The sequence below is a fragment of the Callithrix jacchus genome, chromosome 13 (genome assembly GCF_049354715.1).
Source record: "Callithrix jacchus isolate 240 chromosome 13, calJac240_pri, whole genome shotgun sequence".
NCBI classification, from domain to species: Eukaryota; Metazoa; Chordata; class Mammalia; order Primates; family Cebidae; genus Callithrix; species Callithrix jacchus.
In genome coordinates this window covers 13,157,661-13,179,934 of record NC_133514.1, presented here as the reverse complement: position 1 = coordinate 13,179,934, position 22,274 = coordinate 13,157,661, and the positions used below count along the sequence as shown (strand labels likewise).

Sequence of the window (22,274 nt, the reverse complement as noted above, 5' to 3'; positions counted from 1 at the left end):
TTTTATAGATTATGCTTTTATACTTAGACCTTCAATAAATTTTTAGTTGATTTTTGTATATAATGTAAGAGTCTTAACGTTACGCTTTTGCATGTGGATTTTTCTCTTGTTCCAGTGTCTTTTGTTGAAGATACTTTTTTCCTATTGAACAGTCTTGGCATCTTTTTTGAAAATGAATTGGCCATACATGTGACGGTTTAATTTTAGATTTCTAATTCTATCCCATTAAGCTATATGTCTATCCTTACCTAATACACACTTTTGATTCCTATAATAGCTTTGTGATAAGTTTTGAAATTGGAAAATAGGAGTACTCCAGTTGGTTCTTTTTCAGGATTGTTTTGGCTATTCAGAGTCTCTTTTAATTCCATATAAATTTTAGGACCAGCTTTTCTTTTTGTGCAACAACAGAAGGCCATTGGGATTTTCGAAGGGATTACACTGAATCTGTAGGTCTCTTTTGGCAGTACTGCCATCTGAACAACATTGTTGTCCAAACTGTGAACACAGGATGTCTTTCTGTTTATTTAGGTCTTCAGTTTCCACCAACAATATTTTATAGTTTTCTGTCTTACATGACATTGGATAAATATATTCCTAAGTATTTGTTCTTTTTGATGCTCTTAGAAATGGAATAATTTTTTATAATTTGCTGTTGATGTTTTTTAAAATTTTCATATCTGTTTGGATTTATATGTATGATCTTACTATTTGATTTTAATTTTTTCAAACTATTTTGCATTTTCTTCTCTCTTATATTGCCTTCTTCTTTTTATTTGTTTCCCTCTCTGTTTCTTTGTTAGTTGTGCGTTCCTCTATTGTTTACCCTAAAAATTATGATATGCACTTTTGACTTACAATAGTCTAATAGAAATAATTACTTCAACCATTCCCCCATTAGTGCTCTTCTGACCCTCTACCTTTTCCACTTTATTATTATGCATGTTAATTTTACATGTATTTTGTAGTATTTTAAGATAATGTTATTTTTGTCGGCGCAAAGAGTATTCATTTGTATTTTCCCACAGTCATCCCTTTTGTTGCTCTTAATTCATTTTGAATTTTCATGTTAGAGATTTCCCTTTTGTCTAAAGAATTTTCAAGCATTTCTTTTAGTGCGGTTTGCTGATGACTAACTTTTCTGTTTTTGTCTATCTAAAAGTGTATTTGCCTTCATTTGTAAATAATATTTTTACTGCCTAGAGAATTATAGATTTGCATTTATTTTCCCTCAGCTTTTTAAATAAGCCATCCCATTGTTATCTGGTTTTCTGAAGTCAACTCTGAAAGTTACTGTTGCTTCCTTGAAGGTAATGTCTCTTTTCCACTGACTGCCCTTAACATGTTTTTCTTTGGTTTTCAGTCATTTAAATAATATATGCCTTGCTGAGGTTTTCTTGTATTTATCCTTCTTGCAGTTTGCAGAACTTCTCAAATCTGTAGGTTGTTGTCTTTAATCAGTTTTGAAAAATCCTTACCCATCATCCTTTTATGTATTGCCTCAGCCTCGTTCTGAGCTCTCCTTTTGAGATTGCATTTACATGTGTTAGATCTTTTTTGTGTGTTTTACATGTTTCTTGCGCACTTTTCTGTGCACAGTCTGTGACCCTCTTTCTGTTTGCATATTTTCTATCACCTTGTTTTCTGTTTTGCCAGTCCTATCGTTTGATATCGATAATAAGTCCTTAATTTCAGTAATTATATATTTCAATTATAGAATTTTAATTTGATTCTTATAATAAATTCTGATTTTCTGATATTTTTTTATCTTTCATTTTACTGAAGATGGTAGTCCTCATTACATACAGTCTTGTGTGTTAACTCCAATAGCTGGATCACCACTTGGAATGCCCACTAATTTTTACTAAGTGCTAGACGTCATAAAATATTAGTGAGGTTCCAGGTACATTATATTACTGTAGAAAAGATTAATCCTCTTTTCTGCTTAGTAGATAAATGGGAAAAGATCAGTTTATTTTTATTTATTTATTTAGAGACAGGATCGCACTCTGTTTCCCAGGCTGAATACTTGGTGATCATAGTTCACTGCAGCCTCACTCATAGCTTACTGCAGCCTTGAACTACTGGGCTCAAGTGATCCTCCTGCCTCTGCCTCCCAAGTAGCTGAGACTACAGGCATCTGCCACCATGCCTGGCTTTTTTTTTTTTTAAAGTAGGGACAGTTTTGCTGTTTTGCCCAGGCTGGTCTCAAATTCCTGAGCTCAGGTGACCCTCCTGTTATGGCCTCCCAAAATTCTCAGATTATAACCATGTGCCACTGTGTCGGGCCACTAGATCACTTTAATACAGTCAGGAACTGAACTGAGTAGATGCTACATTGCAGTGTTGGTAGGTCCCTCTGATTTGTCTCTGCTACCAGGGTGTTAGTCTTTCAGTACTTCTCAGCTGAACGTCTGTTACGTTGAGTTGCTCTGCAGGGGTTGCACTGTAATTCATGTCTCTTCAGACTGATAAGACTGCCAAAATCTCTACTCTGTTCTTCAGAGGCTTTCTGCTTAGCTTCTTAGTGTCCTTCCCTGTGTAGCTTTAGAATTTTCAAATAGAGAGAAAACTGGCTCAATCCTTCCCACTTCTCACTTAGATCTTGTTTCTTTCATTTCCAATATTGTCTCTATAGCCTCGCAAGACCACCTACAGCTCTGCTGGTTTCTCAGGTTCTCCACCACAGCCTGGGCAAAGCTTGATTCCTAGCCTCTTATCTTACACCCATTTCAACAAATGCCTCTATGGAAAAGTGGCTGTATGTATCAGGCTACTTGTTTGTGCTTTCCTGCTATTTGAATTCTTATTTCCTCCAAAGTTCCTTAGCAGTTCTCCAGTGGCTTTAAATAGATAACTTAAAACTTTTTTTCTCTTTAACTTGTTCTTGATGGAAACATTGGTCTAATACAGAGTACTTTCTTTCTTAGAAATGAAAGTCACATATAGTTTATTGTTTTTTTTTTTTTTTTTAAATTTTTTATTGGATTATAGGTTTTGGGGTACATGAGCAGAGCATGCAAGACAGTTGCGTAGGTACACACATGGCAGTGTGCTTTGCTTTTCTTCTCCCCTTCACCCACATTTGGCATTTCTCCCTAGGCTATCCCTCCCCACCTCCCCCTCCCACTGGCCCTCCCCTTTTCCCCCCAATAGACCCCGGTGTTTAGTACTCCCCTTTCTGTGTCCATGTGTTCTCATTTTTCATCACCCACCTATGAGTGAGAATATGCGGTGTTTCATTTTCTGCTCTTGTGTCAGTTTGCTGAGGATGATGTTTTCCAGATTCATCCATGTCCCTACAAACGACACGAACTCATCATTTCTGATTGCTGCATAATATTCCATGGTGTATATGTGCCACATTTTTCCAATCCAGTCTATTATCAATGGGCATTTGGGTTGATTCCAGGTCTTTGCTATTGTAAACAGTGCTGCAATGAACATTCGAGTTTATTGTTATATATCAGTTATTATATTATTTTTATAGTTCTTTGATACCAGTTTCTTTAAGTGACTCTTGATCTTCTAATTGCATTATGTATAGGAGGCTTCTGGAAAATAATATACATCAATGTAGAAACAAATTGATTGATTCATCCACATTACAAAGGCCCGGTGGTAAGAATATCTCTAACAGTTCAAAATCAGCAATGACTCAAACTGTTATATAAATAAATGGGGAAAATATTCCATAGTCCAAAGCCCAGACACGCATCCTTTGGGATATTTTATCTATTCCTGTGGTTGTAATGATTAATTTACTGTGGCTTTATGTTTGGGGCTGCTATTTTTTTTTTCTTAATATTAGCTTACAGCATTAGCTTTGTTTTATCATATGATTTCACACTATAAAGAACTCTGTTTAAAATGTTTTGTAAAATGTAAAAAGGGCATGGTGGCTCACGCTTGTAATCCCAGCACTTTGGACAGCTGAGGTGGACAGGAGTTTGAGACCACCAGCTTGGGCAACATGGCGAGACCCTGTCTTTAAAAAAAAAATAGAAAAATTAGCCAGCTGTGGTGGTGCGTGCCTGTGAGCTACTCAAGAGGCAGAGGTAGGAAAATTGCTTGAGCCTAGGAGGCAGAGATCATTTCCCTGCACTCCAGCCTGGGTGACAGAGCAAGAAAGACCCTGTCTAAAAAAAAAAAAAAAACTTTGAAACCAAAATGAGAGACCTCCCATCTTCAGTGCCTAAATTACTACTATGTTATTACTTACCTTTCTTTCCTTTCCCCTTTTTTTCTCCTATTACTTGTTGTCCTCTCTCTCCTGTTGACAAAAGTTAATTGAAGAAGATTTAGAAATTGAAATACTTAAAAGAGTCCAGGTATGGTGGCTCATGCCTATGATCCCAGCACTTTGGGAGGCCAAGGCGGGTGGATCACTTGAGGTCAGGAATTCGAGAGCAGCCTGGCCAACATAGTGAAACACTGTCTCTACTGAAAATACAAAAAATTATCCGGCCGTGGTGGTGCATGCCTGTAATCCCAGCTGCTCAGGAGGCTGAGGCAGGAGAATTGCTTGAACATGGGAGATAGAGGTTGCAGTGAGCCAAGATCATACCACTGTACTCCAGCCTGGGTGACAGAGCGAGGCTCCATCTCAAAAAGGAATACTTAAAAGAAGAAAACTAAAATTTCTTATAATCCTGTCACCAATAGTATCACACTTTTGAACACTTGGTACATGTCTTTTATGGATTTATTCTTTGTAAAATGGATATTGTCAGTGGTCCTCAACCCTGCTTCTTCATTAATATCACCTATAATACCTAAAATATACATATAGATTCTTGGATACACCTCACATTTAACTAAATTAGAATCTTCAAGGGTAGGGCTGGGACGTTTTATTGAAAAAACCAAAAACTCCCCTTCAGAAAATTTGATAACACTCAGAATTTTCTTTTAATAAAAGAGAATGTTGCAGTATTATTCAAAGCTTTAACTTGTTAACAGCTTTTTAACTAATTACTCAATTTTAACTTTTCCCTAGCCATTCCACCCTATGGTGAATCTGGATTGTTCTCGGGATTTCCGGCCTTTTCTTTGTGCTCTGTATGCTCCTATTTGTATGGAATATGGACGTGTCACACTTCCCTGTCGTAGGCTGTGTCAGAGGGCTTACAGTGAGTGCTCGAAGCTCATGGAGATGTTTGGTGTTCCTTGGCCTGAAGATATGGAATGCAGTAGGTGCGAAAATTATAGATTTTTATGCATTATTTTTTATGTTACAATATGTTTAAAATTACTTGTCTTCTTTTCCATCTGTTTTGAAAAAAACTATTTTGAAGTGTACATATTAGTCATTAATTTTGAACAGCAGTTTTATGGCCTCAGAATTGTTTATTTGCTTATACATTTGGAAGCACTAAATGAAAAAGAAAACATTTCTGTGAAGAAGTTTTTTAAAGACTTAAGAATTACGTACTCAAGGCAGTTGATTTTTCCTCCTTTAAAACATTTTTTCTGATTATGAAAATAGTGGTATTTGTGAAAAATTATACAGAGAAGAAAACCATTTATTACTTCATCATTGCAGGGGCTTAAATACCTTTATGATTTAGATGGAGACTTGTAGGATGGTTCTGTCATTTCTTTTTTTTCTGTCATTTATTAACATACCAAATCCAGAAAATGTCAAATACTCTTCAAATTACATCCATTATATAGACTATAAGCATGTCTTAAAGTTTTGAAGATTTATTTGACATTCTTAAAGTTTCATATGAGTGAGCATTATTGTTAGTAATAATATTACCACAGAAGGGTCTGAAAAAAAAGAAAAAAAGTAATATAATATTTTACCTATTTGTATTCTGAACCATTTCAAGGATGAAGAATAAGGTGAATACTTATGTATCTGTTATTATCTAGCTTTGCCCAATTTTAACAGTTTGTAATATTGGCTTCAAATTTTTTTTTAAGAAACAATACAGGTACAGTTGAAGGTTTTTCCTTGTTATCTATCTTGAGCTCATTATCTTTCCTCCCCAGGAGTGAGATAATCTTTATGTTGAATTTGTTTTAAAATCATTCCCATGTTTGATTTTATACTCTTAACTACTTATATGCATATCCATAAACAACATAACATTTTTATATGTATCTGTGTTTATATTTGTAGGTTTGGTACATTCTTTTTAATTGCCATGTAGTAGCCAATTGTATTAAGTTATTTAGCCTTCTCCTACTGATGGTCATTTAGGTTGTTTCTAGGTTTTTGTTATTATAAGCAACATTCTCTTCTCCTTCATATTTAAAAATAATTTTGTTTGTTATCCAGCAGTAGCCCTTGGAGGTAAGTAAAGTGACTGTTACTTGACAGATGGAGAGACTTAGAGACTTCAGAAATAATAAATCATGTACAGTAAGTCCTCGCTTAATGTTGTTGATAGTTTCTTGGAAAATGTGACTTTAAGCAAAGTGACATTTAATGAAACCAATTTGTTTTCTTTTCTCTTTTTTTTTTTTTTTGAGATGGAATCTCACTCTGTCACCCAGGCTGGAGTGCCGTGGCATGATCTTGGCTCCTTGCAACCTTCATCTCCCAGGTTCAAGCGATTCTCCTGCCTTAGCCTCATAGATACCAGTTTGTTTTCTTATAAACATTATAACAAAATGACATTGAAAAAGCAATGTTATTTAAGGACCTGCTATATGTTGTCTTGCTTGAAGTCACTGTTCACAAGAACCTATCTATGATATTAAATGAGGACTACTGTATTAACTTCTTATAGTCAATTCATTAATGTTCTGCTTTCTCATATTTGCCTATTTCCCACCTATTTGGCCTGCCCTTTTATTTAGCCTCATCTAACCATTCATCTCTTCTCTCTCCAGACATCTGGAAGTGTTTCTAGTCTCTCTTTTAGAAGTCTGTAAATTGGTGTAAAACAATAATGAATTGCCTGGGCAGGAACCCTGTTTTATGTTTCTTGTATTTAACACCTATTGTTTAGATGTCTTTTTGTTTTAATAGCTTATATATCAGCTTAGAAATCTCATAATCTTTATTTAAAAAAAATTTTTTTTGATAGGATTAAACCTATTTTATGTTCTTGTTATACACTGAGATTGCCTAACTTTGAAATCTTAAATTCTGACATAGGGAACTTTCATAGCAACCTTTTATTTTTCCATAGCTCTCAGACTTTTGTGCCTACTATACTGGTTGCCTTGGTTATTTGTGCTGCTGTAACAAAAGACCACAGACTAGATAAGTTATAAATAATGGAAATTTATTTCTCACAGTTTGGAGGCTAGAGAGTCTAAGATCAAGGCACAGGCAGGTTGTGTTCCTAGTGAGGGCTGCTCTCTGCTTCCAACATGGCACCTTGTTGCTGCATCCTCCATTGGGTAGGAGCACTATATCCTCCTGTGGCAGGAGAGCGAGAGGGGCAAGCTCACTCTGCAGCCTCTTTTATAAGGATATTAATCCCTTAATCATTGCAAAGACCCCACCTCATTTTTCTTTTTTAGAGATAAGGTCTCACTCTATTGTGAGGCTGTAGTGCAGGGGCACAATCGTAGCTCACTACAGCCTCAAACTCCTGGGCTTAATCAGTCCTCCTGCCTGAGCCTCCCAAGTAGCTGGATTACATGTACGTGCCACCATGTCTAGCTAAATTAGAAAACAAATTTTTTGTAGAAATGGGGTCTTGCTTTGTTGCCCAGGTAGGTTGTGAACTCCTGGCCTTAAGCAGTCCTCCCGCCTTGGCCTCCTAAAGTGCTGGAATTACAAGCAGAGCCACTGCGCTTGGACAGGCTCCACCTCTGAATACCACTGCAGTGAGGATCGTTTCATGAATAAGCATGTCCTCCAAAGTTCATGTGGAAACTTAATTCTCAGTGCACCAGTATTGAAAGGTGAGACCTTTAAGAGATCATGAGGACTTTGCCCTCATGAATGGATTAATGCCGTGATCTCAGGAGTGTATTAGTTATTGTAGGAGTGGGTTCCTGATATAAGGATGAGTTTGACCCCTTCCTCCCTGGCCCCCCATGCTCTCTTGCCCTTTTGTCATGAGATCATGCAAGAAGGAGGCCCTTCCCAGATGTATGCCCCTTGACTTTGGACTTCCTAGCCTCTAGAGCTGTAAGAAATAAATCTCAGGTTTTTATAAATTACCTCATCTCAGGTATTCTGTCATAGCAGCACCAAATGGACTAACACAGCACCTGTTCTAAAAATTCATGGACACCCCCAGAATTTTTATCTTTTTATCCTAAATAGGGCCTTCCTGATCTCATTTATTTCTTTGTTTAGCTTAAATGTTGTGGTCTATCACTTGAAATAACGTATTTGATAGCAGTTTCAACTCATTTTTCCTACTATACTTATTTAGACCTCCAAATAGACTGATTAATTTCTTACAAATTAATTATGCTATTTATTTAATGATTCTGAAATCACAGCAGTTGTATTTTCTATTTGTAACCACTTGTCTTGGTCAGAAAAATTTCCGTTCATTTTCCTCAGCACTTGTGCCAAATCTGTAGCACTCACTTTAAACTTGTATTTCACCTTTATTTCCTTTAACCTCAGCCTGTCCTCTTTTCCTGAAAATGATTCAGTCCATTATGTGATCTGTTATTTCTCAGCTCGATCCTTCTCAGTTTCCTTCTTGGATCCTCCTTTTCTTCCTGCCCTTGAATAATGTTGCGTCCCAGAGTTCAGTTCCAGTTCTCTGATTCTACAGCTTTCCCTGGATAATCTCATCTCACTGATTTTAACTCTTATTTATACACTGAAGACTCCTAAATCTAAATCTGTAGCCTCTCCCTGCAAAGCTCAGAACCTGCATATATCCAGCAGCTGTTAAAAATATTTTAACCTGCCGGGTGTGGTGGCTCACGCCTGTAATCCCAGCACTTTGGGAGGCCAAGGCGGGTGGATCACAAGGTCAAGAGATCGAGACCATCCTGGTCAACATGGTGAAACCCCATCTCTACTAAAAATACAAAAAATTAGCTGGGCACGGTGGTGCGTGCCTACAATCCCAGCTACTTGGGAGGCTGAGGCAAGAGAATTGCCTGAGCCCAGGAGGCGGAGGTTGCAGTGAGCTGAGATCGCGCCATTGCACTCCAGCCTGGGTAACAAGAGCGAAACTCCATATTTTTATTATTATTATTATTATTTTAACCTATATCCAGTAGCCATTGGAAATTCTGGCCTCAGTTTATCTCAGCGACCTCAATTTTGGCATATGTAAAATTGATTTTATTTCCTTGCTTACTTTTTTATTCCCTGGAAGTTATCTTCTCTTCCTTCTTCATTGATCTTAACTGCCACATCCAAGTAACGCGTTTTATTGCTTTTAGATAACTAATTTCTTATCTGTCTCATTCTCACTGCCTTATTTGACTTTCATTTTGGCACAGCTGGTATCCCTACCCCCATTTTTGCCTAGCTCAAGTCTGTCTTTTACACTGCTTCTGGTTATCTTTCTGATTACCTGGTTTAGGGTTATATGAATATATTCACTCAATACTCATTAGTTCCACAATTGTCAATTGAATGTCTTTGGTGTGCTAGGCACTATTCTAGATGCTGAAGTTGAGCAGTGAGCAAAACAGAGTTCCTTTTCTTAAGGAGTGAAAACTCTAGTGGTGGTAGTAAATAAATGGACAAAGTCAGATGAAAATAAATGCTAATAAGAACAAATGCAGCAGGCGATAGGGATACAGTATAGGAGACCAAAGCGATTCTGTTTTCTGTAGAGTCCTTGGAGAAGGCCTTTTTGATATGGAGCCTTTGCACCAGGGACTTGAATGAAGTGAGAAAACAAATGATGATACCTGGGGGCAGTCTAGGCAGAGGAAACCGAGTATCGAGTACAGAGAGTCTGGAATGGAAGCATGCTTCATAAATTCACAGAACAACAGGAGACCAAAGTGGTTGGAGCCAAGTGAGGGAGGCAGAATGGAAGGAAATAAGATGAGAAAAGTACTGGGGCTGAGGGTCTGTGTAGCTCTTGTAGGGAATTTGGATTTGACTCTGAGATGAGAAGCCATTAGAGGGTTTTAAGCAGAAGATCACTAACACTGGAGCAACGTGTCTTTAAAGGATTACTTTGACTGTTGTGTGGAAATGGAGAGCAGTTGGAGGCACCTCTAGACGTCCAGCAAAGAAATATTGATGGCTCAGACTGAGCACCAGTAGGAGAGGAAATGAGAAGAGGTTGGTTTCTTGATACATCACAAAGTAGAATCACAGGAAATGCTAGTAGATTGTGATGTGTATGTGAAAGATAAGGCTCGCCAAGGGTAACCCCAAGGTTTTTGGCCTGAGCAACTAGAGGTATAGAATAACCACTTATGGAAATGGGGAAACCTGAGGAGTGGAAGTCAAGAATTTGTTTTCAGAAGGTTTGAAGATTGAGGGGCCTATTTGATATCTAAGTGTATATGTTGAGTTGGCAGTTAGATATGCAGGTATATCTATAGATATATTAGTATTGTATAACATGGGAAATATGTAGTATTTGCATGGCTTTAAATTGTATGTTAATACACACACGCACACGCACACACAATTTCTGCAACATGCTTACCTCTCCAGTCTCTTCTCCTACCACAAGTTGTAAACACTTTATGTTCCAGCAATACCAAACACACCCTATTTGAACATCTATGCCTATGCTTGTATTTGCTTATTAGACTGCCAATTGGCATACTGCTAATACTGATTTAAAATCCTATATTGGGAGACTTATTCTGTGAAGTCTTTCATCACTCCTTCCCCTTATGTAATTAATCTTTGTCTTTATCATTATCATTTTTGTACCTTATATAGATTTTAATTGCTAGCAGAGCATCACACTGCTATATTTTGTGAATGCTGTGTTTATAAGTATGTGTCTCCTTCTGGATTTAAGGATAGAGATCCTGTATTTTTATCTTTTTAGCTTCTGGCATACTCAGCGTTCCAGTAAATACTGAAGTGCAATACATTCTGTCATTTGGCTTTATAACTCTCTGTGAAGAAAATGGTTTGTATTAGAAAATTAAAAAGATTTGAAGATATTAATCAGCTACAGCATAAGGTTATGTATGTGTCTGGTAAATATAATGCACTCTATGCTCCTAGTTTCTGAGAAACTTTTTGATGCATATAAAACAGTAAACAGCTAGTTACTGGACTCTAAAGTCTTAGGAACAGAATTGGCAAAAAAAATTGAAGATGAAGACATTGGTCTTAGTTGCATAAATGTCTGCAGCACAACCTTGTTTTCTTTGCCTGGAGGCTATCATACTTTCTCAAGACATACAACTAGCATTTTTTGCTCAACTGTTGAAAATCTAGTTGTATGGACCACAAACAAGATATCACCATTTACTTTATTTCTACATCATGTTACCTTTGCTCTCCAGGAATAAATAAGGTTGTCAGTGCCAAATTTGAAAATCCAAATTGTTAGATCATGGTAGATTTCCCTGTAAATAAAAATAGTTCTCATCTTGTTTTGTTTTTTTAGGTTCCCAGATTGTGACGAGCCATATCCTCGACTTGTAGATCTGAATTTAGCTGGAGAACCAACTGAAGGAACCCCAGTGGCAGTGCAGAGAGACTATGGTTTTTGGTGTCCCCGAGAGTTAAAAATTGATCCTGATCTGGGTTATTCTTTTCTGCACGTGCGTGATTGTTCACCTCCTTGTCCAAATATGTACTTTAGGAGAGAAGAACTGTCATTTGCTCGCTATTTCATAGGACTGATTTCAATCATTTGCCTCTCTGCCACGTTGTTTACTTTTTTAACTTTTTTGATTGATGTCACAAGATTCCGTTACCCTGAAAGGCCTATTATATTTTATGCAGTCTGCTACATGATGGTATCATTAATTTTCTTCATTGGATTTTTGCTAGAGGATCGAGTAGCCTGCAATGCATCCATCCCTGCACAATATAAGGCTTCCACAGTGACACAAGGATCTCATAATAAAGCCTGTACCATGCTTTTTATGGTACTCTATTTTTTTACTATGGCTGGCAGTGTATGGTGGGTAATTCTTACCATCACATGGTTTTTAGCAGCTGTGCCAAAGTGGGGTAGTGAAGCTATTGAGAAGAAAGCATTGCTGTTTCATGCCAGTGCATGGGGCATCCCCGGAACTCTAACTATCATCCTTTTAGCGATGAATAAAATTGAAGGTGACAATATCAGTGGCGTGTGTTTTGTTGGCCTCTATGATGTTGATGCATTGAGATATTTTGTTCTTGCTCCCCTCTGCCTGTATGTGGTAGTTGGGATTTCTCTACTCTTAGCTGGTATTATATCCCTAAATAGAGTTCGAATTGAGATTCCATTAGAAAAGGAGAACCAAGATAAATTAGTGAAGTTTATGATCCGGATTGGCGTTTTCAGCATTCTTTATCTCGTACCACTCTTGGTTGTAATTGGATGCTACTTTTATGAGCAAGCTTACCGTGGCATCTGGGAAACAACGTGGATACAAGAACGCTGCAGAGAATATCACATTCCATGTCCGTATCAGGTAAGGGAAACCTTGTTACAAATTTCAGAACCTGTGATAATGAAACAAACATATTATACTATAATGTGTTAATATCAGCTGTTTTTTTTGAAACCTCATGAACCTTCAGCTTGTACATTGACATTTTAAGGGGAAGATAACAAATATGTTATAGTAAATATGTAATACATATATTTGATAGACATCTTCATTTTAAAAGATGACTTACAAATCTACACTATGAGCTTTTAAGCAGTGTGCTTCCATTGTTGATTTTTTTGTTTTTTTCAGAAGTCTACAGGTTTGTGGGGGAGAAGCACTTTACCAGCATTTATTAAAACATGCTGTCTTTTTATTGGAATTTTATTGATAGATTAGAAGTTAATTGTTTTATTAATAGCAGTTTTGCAAAAATAAGATGCAATTATAAAAACTCTTAATGGTCTTGATTTTTCTTCTTTGTATACTGAATATTTTGTGATTTCTTTTTGAGTTTAAAGAGTTCAGAGTCTCTGGTAGTCTTAGAATTATGGAATTTCAAAACTGGAAAGAACTTTAGAGATCATTTATTCAGATTCCCTCTATAATTTAGAGTTCTTAAACATCTAGTCTTTTATTTGAAGCTTTGCAATGTTAAGTTACTTGCTCATGAGTAGTAAATGAACAGCTGGGATTTAGTCTTAGATAAATGTAGTCAAGGAAAATAGATCAGAAGAGTTAATGCTAAGTATTTCTCTGCCATCTTTAGTACTTTTAGACCCTGTGTTTCTACTATTACCGTATCTTCTTATATATATTTATTATTACTATTTAGAGACAGGGTCTTACTAGAATGCAGTGCTGCAATCATAGGTCACTGTGACTTCAAACTCCAGGAGCTCAAGCAATCCTCCTGCCTCAGTCTCCCAATTAGCTAGGACTACAGGTACGCATCACCATGCCCAGATAATTTTTTATTTTTAAGAGATGGAGTTTCACTATGTTGCCCACGCTTGTCTCGAACTGCTGGCCTCAAGTGATCTCCCTCATGGACTTTTCCAAATGCTTGTCTTACAGGCATGAGCCACCATGCTAGCCTGTCTTCTGTCTTTTAAAACAATTTTTCTTAGAAGAGTACTCTAATGTCATGTCTCCTGTTCATCATTTTCCAGACTTCCTATTACAAAAGTACACAAGCTACGTTGCCATCTCCTCTAACTTTATGTTACTCTAATATTTTTAACCACCTTTATTGAAGTACTTAGGTATTACAGAGAACTTTTGTTTACTAGTCTGTTTCCCCTTCTACTAGACAGTGAACTTTTTTGTTTTTTGAAGACATTCTGTTTTCAAAACAGATTAGTAGATGATAGTAATGAGAATGTGGGTATATAGATTGAGAAAAGGGGACATTTTTAAGACATGGTGACAGAAATGTACATTTAAGAAATGTAATAGTTACTGCTACAAGGAGTATGGGATTAGCACATAATAAGTGCTGATACATTTTTGATCACTGAGAATGCCAATTTCCCTTTTATTTTGGTATAAATTATCCTATACAAATGATCTTTTATCATTGTATAATATTTGCTACTGATTTTTTAAAAATAAACCAACTTGTAACTTAGAGACTAGAAAAAGATAATAATTGAAATTCCATTCAATTTCTTACCAGAATTGCTTACTAAAAGCTCTAATATCGGTTTTCAGACCTAAAGGTAAATAGTCAAATTTTGTCTCAGAGAGACATGTTGAATTATATTTTAGGCTTCCCCATGTCAGTTTTCTAGGATTCCAAATTATTATTATAGGGCTATTGAAGAAACAATGTTTAACAATGAAATAATGGTCTTAAAAAATATCATACCTCAAACATATTAATTAGTAGAGTAGTTGGGATGCTGCTTTTTTCAAAACATTCCTAGAATTCTTTTAGCATCTTTAGAACCAGTTTGAGGTTCTAAAGATACATACATATATTTCAATATACACTGAAATATATGTATGTGGGGTGGGGAGGAGGGGATTAATAGTGTTTTTTAAGAAATATTTCCAACATGCAGAAATGAATAGCAAATAATAACTTAGTTATTAAACTATAAGCTGGAGTAGAAGTCCTAGCTCCTTTTCTTACTATCATTAATTACTTAGCTTTATAACCTTGGATGAACTTCACCTCTCATTGCTTCAGTTCCTCATAGCATGAGGATAGTAACAGAATCTGTCTCCTAGGGTTGTTTTTAGGGTTATGCATGTAAGTACTTAGAAGTGTGCTACTAGTCTATGGCCACCCCATCCTGAATGCTCCCAATATCTTCTGATCTCAGAAGCTAAGCAGGGTCAGGCCTGGTTAGTACTTGGATGGGAGAAGTGTGGCTACTGCATAGTAAGTGCTCAAATGTTGGCTCTATACTTACTTGCTGTTGCCTATTTATTGTTGTTCCTACCATTATTTACATATATACACATGTATAAATATGTTTTTTTAAAGCCCTCTGGTGCTAAGCTTTATAAAATGCAATATTTGCTTCAGACTTTTTAAAGTCATATTATAGATTTAGTTGGAACTTCAGTGTACTCTTCCCTAATCCTGTTCCTCTTACTCACTCCCGAGAGATAGCCATCATGGTGAATTTGGAGTTGTTCATTCCCATGAAAGCCTATACAATTGCCAATACATAGGTAGTTATAAAAAAATGTTTGTTTTACCCAGTATATAAATTATATCACACTCTACGTATATATCTTTGACTAAATTTTTTAACTCAAGATTTTGTTTTTGAGATGCATTTATGTTAATATTGCAACTCCATTTTTTAATGTTTCCTTCTACTAATATAAAAGAAGTTTATAACATGTTTCAAATATATGGAGATGTAGAAAATAGATATCCATGTACTCACAACGCAACTACCTGTATCTGTCTGTTTACCCTTGTATCTAGTATTAAAAATACAGTTGATACCTCCTCTGTTCCTTTCCATATTCCCATTTCTCTTCCATTTCCCTCCCTAGAGAAACCCTTCTCATAATTATGCTGTTTTTAATTCTCCTGAATATTTTTATACTGTTGCTGAGTGTTTATGTATCCATAAAATTTGCTGTTAGGCAAGTTTTTTAAATGCATGTAAGTGAGATTATTCTGTAGCTCATTTTTTAACTCAGTTTTCTGTTTTTGAGAATATGCATGTTGATATGTGTACTGATAATTTGTTTTAAATGCAGTGGAGTATGTTATTGTATATTTATTCACTCATCTACTGATGAATTATATAGTTGTTTCTAATGTTTTGTTATAAGCCATTTTTCAGTGATTATTCTTGTAACATCATCATTCCTTACATATAAACAAGAGTTTCTATTGGAATTTTTGCATTGTAGGCAATAAGCATCTTCAACTCAAGTGGTTATTTTAATTTATACTCACACTGGAGTATGAATTTCCTCTTTGTCCCCATTTTGGTACTCTCAGGCTTTTAAATTTTTGCCAGCCTTTGAAATAATATCTCAATTCTGTAGTAATTTACCTTTCCCTTAAAGGTTGAATGTGTTTTGGTATGTTTATTGGCCTTTTGGGGTTTCTCTGTGATTTACCTATTTGTTATCTTTGTCCATTGCTCTGTTAGGTTATTTGCTTTTTACTGTTTAAATATTTTTGTTATTAAGTCTTTGTTAGTCATTTGCATTACAGATATTCTGCTTTGTGTCTTGTCTTTTCATTTTGTTTGTGCTTTCTATTTTGTGTTTTAAGGTAATCCTTCCCTGTCACTGAAGTCATTAAAATAGCCTGCTGTATTTTTTCTATCAGTTTCTACAGTTTGCTTTTTGATTCATATCTCTAATTCCATAAAATTCATTTTTGTGAATGTTCTAAGGAACATAATTTTATTTTTCCATGTGGACATGTGCTTTCTCCATCTTTATCAAATAGTTATCTTCATTGTAATGCAACCTCAGTCATGCTCGAGTTTCATTTTTAGACTCTCTCATTTGTGTAAACATGTGTCAACTCCACATCTTCCCTACCTGGTTCTTCTTCTTCAAAACTATTTTAGCTATTCTTGGTACTTTGCTCTTCTGTATGAATTTTAGAATTAGTGTCCATGAAAAACACTGTCAGGATTTTGATTGAAATTGTTTTTGATTTATAAATAAATCTGGGAAACATTGCCATTTTTGCAATAGTGAGTTTTAATATATTCTTATTTATTTAAGTTTTATTCATTAAGTTGGTTATTTGTAGTGTACAGGCATGCCATTTAAAAAAGTTATTTATTTATTGTGACTTGCTGTATTGCCCAGGTTGGAGTGCAGTGGCACAGTCATAGCTCTCTGTAACCATGAACTCCCAGGCTCAAGTGATCCTCCTGCTTCATGCTCCCAAGTAGGTAGGGCCACAGGCATGTGCTACCATGCTTGGCTAACTTTTTTCATGTTTTGTAGAGATGGGGTCTCCCTGTGTTGCCCAGGTTGGTCTCAAGTGATCCTTCCACTTTGGCTTTCTAAAGACTGGGATTATAGGTGTGAGCTACTGTGCCTGGCCTGATTGATTTTGTGTATTGGTTTTATCTCAGACATCCTTGCTGAACTCTTATTAGTTCTGTTTGTGTATACATTTTCTTAGATATTCTTTCTAGAAATCCTGTTGTTTGCAAACAGGGACAAATTTGTCCCACTTGCTCTCCAGTTATTATATTTCAGATAAGAGCTGTCTACTCTTGGAAAGTATTTGTGCATCCTACTGTGAAACTCTGTCCTCATATCTTTGAAGTAAAAGGAAAGAAGTTGGTTAAGAAAGTAGGTTTTTGTAAGTTACTATTTAATCTCTTTAATACGAATGGTTGTATTCAGGTCTTTTATTCTTGAGGCATTTTTGGTCATTTATATTTTTCTGGAACATTATTTCATCTACCTTTTCAAATACATTGGCATAAATTTGTTTATTTTTAAAATGTTTTTACCATTTTAGTTTTTGCTCCTAATATGTATGTTCTTTTTTTCCCATGCTTAGTCTTGTTAAAGGGTTATTCCTTTTTCTGATTTTTTGGTAGATACAGGGTCTTGTTATGCTGCCCAGGCAGGTTCCAAACTCCTGGCCTCAGGGATCATCCCTCCTCGGCCTCCCAAAGCACTGGGATAACAGGCCTAAGCCACTGTGCCCACCAAAGATTATCTTTTTAATTCAGTTATTTCTGGTCTTATTTCATTCTTGCTGCTCTTTTAAGAATTACTTTGTTTTTCTAGATTGTTAAATTGAAAGCTTAACTCATTTATTGTCAATATTTTCTAATTTAAAAAATACATTTAATAGTTACTTTAAATTTAATTAAAAGACCATTATTAACTAGATTGGTCATTCACTCTCATTCTGTCTCCTGAACTTAGCTTTAAGCAACTTTACGATTTTTTTTTTTTTTATAACCTTTATTTATTGAAGTTTGGGAATCTTTGGCCTTTTGTTCTTCACAGAAAGGTCCCTTCACAAAGTTGATGGAAAAGGATTTTTTTTTACCCTAACATCTCATGGGTTAATAACACTTGGATACATTTTAAAAATTCCCTCCAATGTGTATTTTTTCTTCAGGGTTTCCTTTCTCTTTAGCATAATAATTCAGAGGCTCTTCTGGAAGATAGTGCTGGTGTGGCTAAAGTTTAATTGTATATGTGAGTCCCATGAATTAATTCCTTTGTGATTCTTGTGCTTTCCAATCTTGCTTGAGTACATAGATGTTGAATGAAACCTGGCCTGTTCAAAAAAGATAAAGTACTATGAACTCTTACTTGTATAGACTTTATTGTGGGTAAAATTTGTGATTAACGATATCCACAACAGCCTTTTCAAATAGATAACATGGCTTCATTCCTCTCATGCAAAAGCATTTGAATTGGAAAGAAATAATGTGGCTTACACAGTTACCTTGGCTTAAGGGTCAGCAAACTATAGCCCATCTGAACTGTAGCTTACAAAGTATAGGACCAGCCACCTGTGTTTTTAATTGTAGTTTATAGACACACACATACATATACACATGCATTATGTATACATTCTCATTTTAACCATTTTTAAGTGTACAATTCTGTGACATTAAGTAAATTCACTTTGTGCAACCATCACCATTATCTATTTCCAGGAACTTTCTCAAACTGAGAAGACTTAGCAACATGGCAAGACCCCATTTCTACAGAAAATATAAAAATTAGCCAGGCATGTTGGCATGTGCCTGTAATCTTAGCTACTCGGGAGGCTGAGGCAGGAGACTGGTTTAAGCCCAAGAGGTCAAGGTTTCAGAGAGCTGTGATTGCACCACTGCACTCCAGCCTGAGTGACAGAGCAAGACCCTATCTCAATAAAAATCATTCAATCAATCATTGAGACTAACAGTAACTCCCCATTCTTCTCCACATTCCCTGGCAACTACCATTCTACTTTTTCTCTATGAATTTAATTCTAGGTATCTCATATAAATGGAATCATACAATAATATGGCCTACTTTGATTTTTTAAATATTCGGATATTAGGATATTAATATTTGTTTTTGTTCAGAATTTTCTTTTAGAGGAATCTTACACAGACTTGTGAATTGAGTACCAGTGATATGAAATTATTATATTGAAGTAATATCCACACATACTTAAATAATATCTGCTATTACTGAGTGTGCCTAAAAGAACACTTAGTAGGCTCTGATGATAATTCCTATTAAGAAGTTTTTTAAATGTTTTGAGCAGTGATGAAGCAGTCTCCTCAGATGACTTAGAAAAGAAAATATTTGAATATATTTGCTTAAAAACCAGCAAGGTTGCTTTACAGTCATCTCTCATATTACAAAAGCTTTCAAATAGTTGAAAAATCAGTTCATGAAGTCATTTATCACAGTTTTTCAAAATACCAATTGGGTTTAGTGCAAATTACATGAATGTAAATTCATAATTTGAAGAAAAATTGGCTGGGTGTAAAGTATTTTAAAATATTTAAAATGAGTGTTCTTGCGGAAAACAATTTTACTGGCTTTTTTTGCTGTTTTCTAAATAAAATTCTAGGTTTTAGTACAGTTTTAGATTGACAGAAAAATTGTGAAGATAACACAGTAAGTTCCCATATGCGTTGTACCAGTTTTCCTTGTTGTTAACATCTTATATTACTATGGTACATCTGTTATAGTTGGCTAACCAATAGTGATACATTATAATGAACTGAAGTCCATACTTTATTCACATTTCCTTAGTTTTTATCAAATGTCCTATTTCTGTTCTAAGATCCTACCCAGGAGATGTCATATCTCCTTGGCCTCCTCTTGGCCATGACAGTCTTTCACCCTCTCTTTGTTTTTGATGTCACTACTTAGATTTTAAAATATTATATAACTGTTTTTAGCAAGAGCACTCAGTTTTAATGTTTATTAAATAATACTTGAAAAGTTGTATTGAATGTCTAAATTGTGAATTAATTATGAAATACAGTCAGTAATCAGAGTAATATTTATTTCACAGTTTAAAAACTGAAGTTTATTTCTAGAATACTTTTTTGTATTGTGTATTTTTAAATAACATATTAGTAATTTTGTAGATATTTGGAGGTTTTTTCATCTAATAATAATTTTCTCTAGTGCCTTCTAAGAGTCTCAAAGCAACCTATGAAAGAGTTATATTTCTCAAAGATTCTTGTTATTTCTGGAAAAGAATTTGAATTTTGTATAATATTCGTTAAAAATGTGGGCTTTAAAGTCAAGCAGGCTGGATTTATGACTTGTTACTACCATTTCTTCATATAAAATGCAGAAAATAGGCCAGATGTGGTGGCTCATGCATGTAATCCCGGCACTTTGGGAGGCTGAGGCAGGTGGATCACTTGAAGTCAGGAGTTTGAGGCCAGCCTGGCCAACATGGTGAAACCCTGCCTCTTAAAAAAAAAAAAATCAGAAAATAATATGTTGAATACAGTAATGTCTACCTCATGGGTGGCAATGAAGATTAAATAAGAAATTTAAACCTCTTACCAGAGTGCTTAGCCCAAAGTAAAGTGTTGATATTAACTCCTATTACTACAAATACATAATTCTTGAGGCTTTAAAAAGGATTATCCTGTACTCTGTACTAGAGTCATCATTTTTTTCTTTTAAACATTGATTTTTGAAAAGCATATTTCCTTCCTTTCCTAAAATGGTCCTTCATTTTTTTTTTATCTCTTTGATCCATCTAATTTAATGCAGTATGTCCCAAGGAATTTTGACAGTAGAACTTTTATTTCAGTAACAGAAATGTGTTACCACAGTACAAGCAGCTTAGCCAAGACTGTCAAATTCACATTAGAGCCATTTGTAGAATTCTTTAAAAATTATTTTTATAGGCCTGGCACAGTGGCTCACACCTTTAATCCCAGCACTTAGGGAGGCCAAGGTTGGTGGATCAGCTGTGGTTCCAGACCAGCCTGACCAATATGGTGAAACCCCAGCTCTACTAAAAATACAGAAATTAGCTGGGCTGTTGTGGCATGCACTATAATCCCAGCTATTCAGGAGGCTGAAGCAGGAGAATTGCTTGAACCCAGGAGGTGGAATTTGCAGTGAGCCGAGATCGTGTCACTGCACTCCAGCCTGGGCGACAGAGGGAGACCCTGTCTCAAAAAAAAAAAAGAAAAACTTTATAGAAAACAAACAAAAAATATTATTTATATTCTTCTGAGCACAAAAGGTATCCCATCTGCCGTTTTACCTGGTCTTGATTCCGAAAAATACAAAAATAGCAGAACATTAAATCTAATTTGTTATGATTTTTAGCTTCATTTTCTGATGAGTCTTTCCCTTTACCAGGCAGTTGCGAAAGGAATCAGAATTGTTTATGAAAGGACCATGAGGGAAATGGGTATGTTTTACACTTCCAACATTAGACAATGAGTAATTCTTTTTTATAAACCATGTAGTGCTACTAACCTGTTTTTTTTTTTTTGGCTACTAATCCTTAGATTGGTAAATATCCTGCCTGCGTATGACTTCCTAGGGCCAAACCTCAAAATTGTTTAGTTTCTGTCATAGAGGAAAAGAGTGAGAATTCCCTGAAAAAATATTCTGTATTTCTTGTTTTGCCAGAAAATATTACAGAATAGAATATGAAGGAAACATAGACTATTATAGAAATTTATAGAAACTGTTAATACTGTTATGTGCTGGTTGTAAAATGCTGTCAAATGACACTTTTGAATAATTATGATAAACTATGCAAGTTATTTTTCTGGCCTCTGTTAAACAGAATAACCTAAGTTGTGTGTTTAGTGTAAGTCTTAACACAGAAATACCTGGTATGCAAATAGCTTACACATTTTTAGGAAAAAATTCAGTGTACTTGCCATTATCTACAGTAGGGCATGGCAAACTACCTGTAAAGAATCAGCTAATTAGTATTTTAGGCATTGCTGGCCATTGGTTTTTGTTGGAACTACTCAGCTTTGCTGCTGCGGTGCAAAAGCAGCCACAGACAGTATGTCAGATAATGGAAGGAAGTATTGCAATGAAACTTTATTTGTAGAAACAGGCATTGTGACAGATTTGGTCTCCAGGCTGTAGTTTGTTGACCCCTCATCTACAGCAAGCATTACTCTATTCTTTTATAACAGTGGTTGGTGACCTATGACATTTTTTTCTCATATAAACTGTCACTGTTGAATTATCATTGCTACTTTTGAGGATCATTCTTTTACTCTATTGCATAATAATATTAAAAATATTCAATATAGGCCGGGCGTGGTGACTCACGCCTGTATTACCAGCACTTTGAGAGGCCGAGACGGGTGGATCACCTGAGGTCTGGAGTTTGA

General features: G+C 35.6%; 1 protein-coding gene across 8 annotated transcripts in view; it reads left to right on the top strand.

Annotated features, from left to right (window-relative positions):
* The window catches only part of FZD3 (frizzled class receptor 3), an 89,178-nt gene that overhangs the window by 25,597 nt on the left and 41,307 nt on the right, over positions 1–22,274 (top strand). For all 8 annotated transcript variants that reach the window (XR_013525481.1, XR_013525480.1, XR_008475878.2 and 5 more), the window contains 2 exons: positions 5,000–5,196; positions 11,484–12,501. Coding sequence is in view for 4 of the 8 variants with exons in the window: in XM_035269888.3 (XP_035125779.1) it covers positions 5,000–5,196; positions 11,484–12,501 (1,215 nt within the window). In the remaining 4 variants the exon portion in view is untranslated. The remainder of the gene's footprint in view (positions 1–4,999; positions 5,197–11,483; positions 12,502–22,274) is intronic.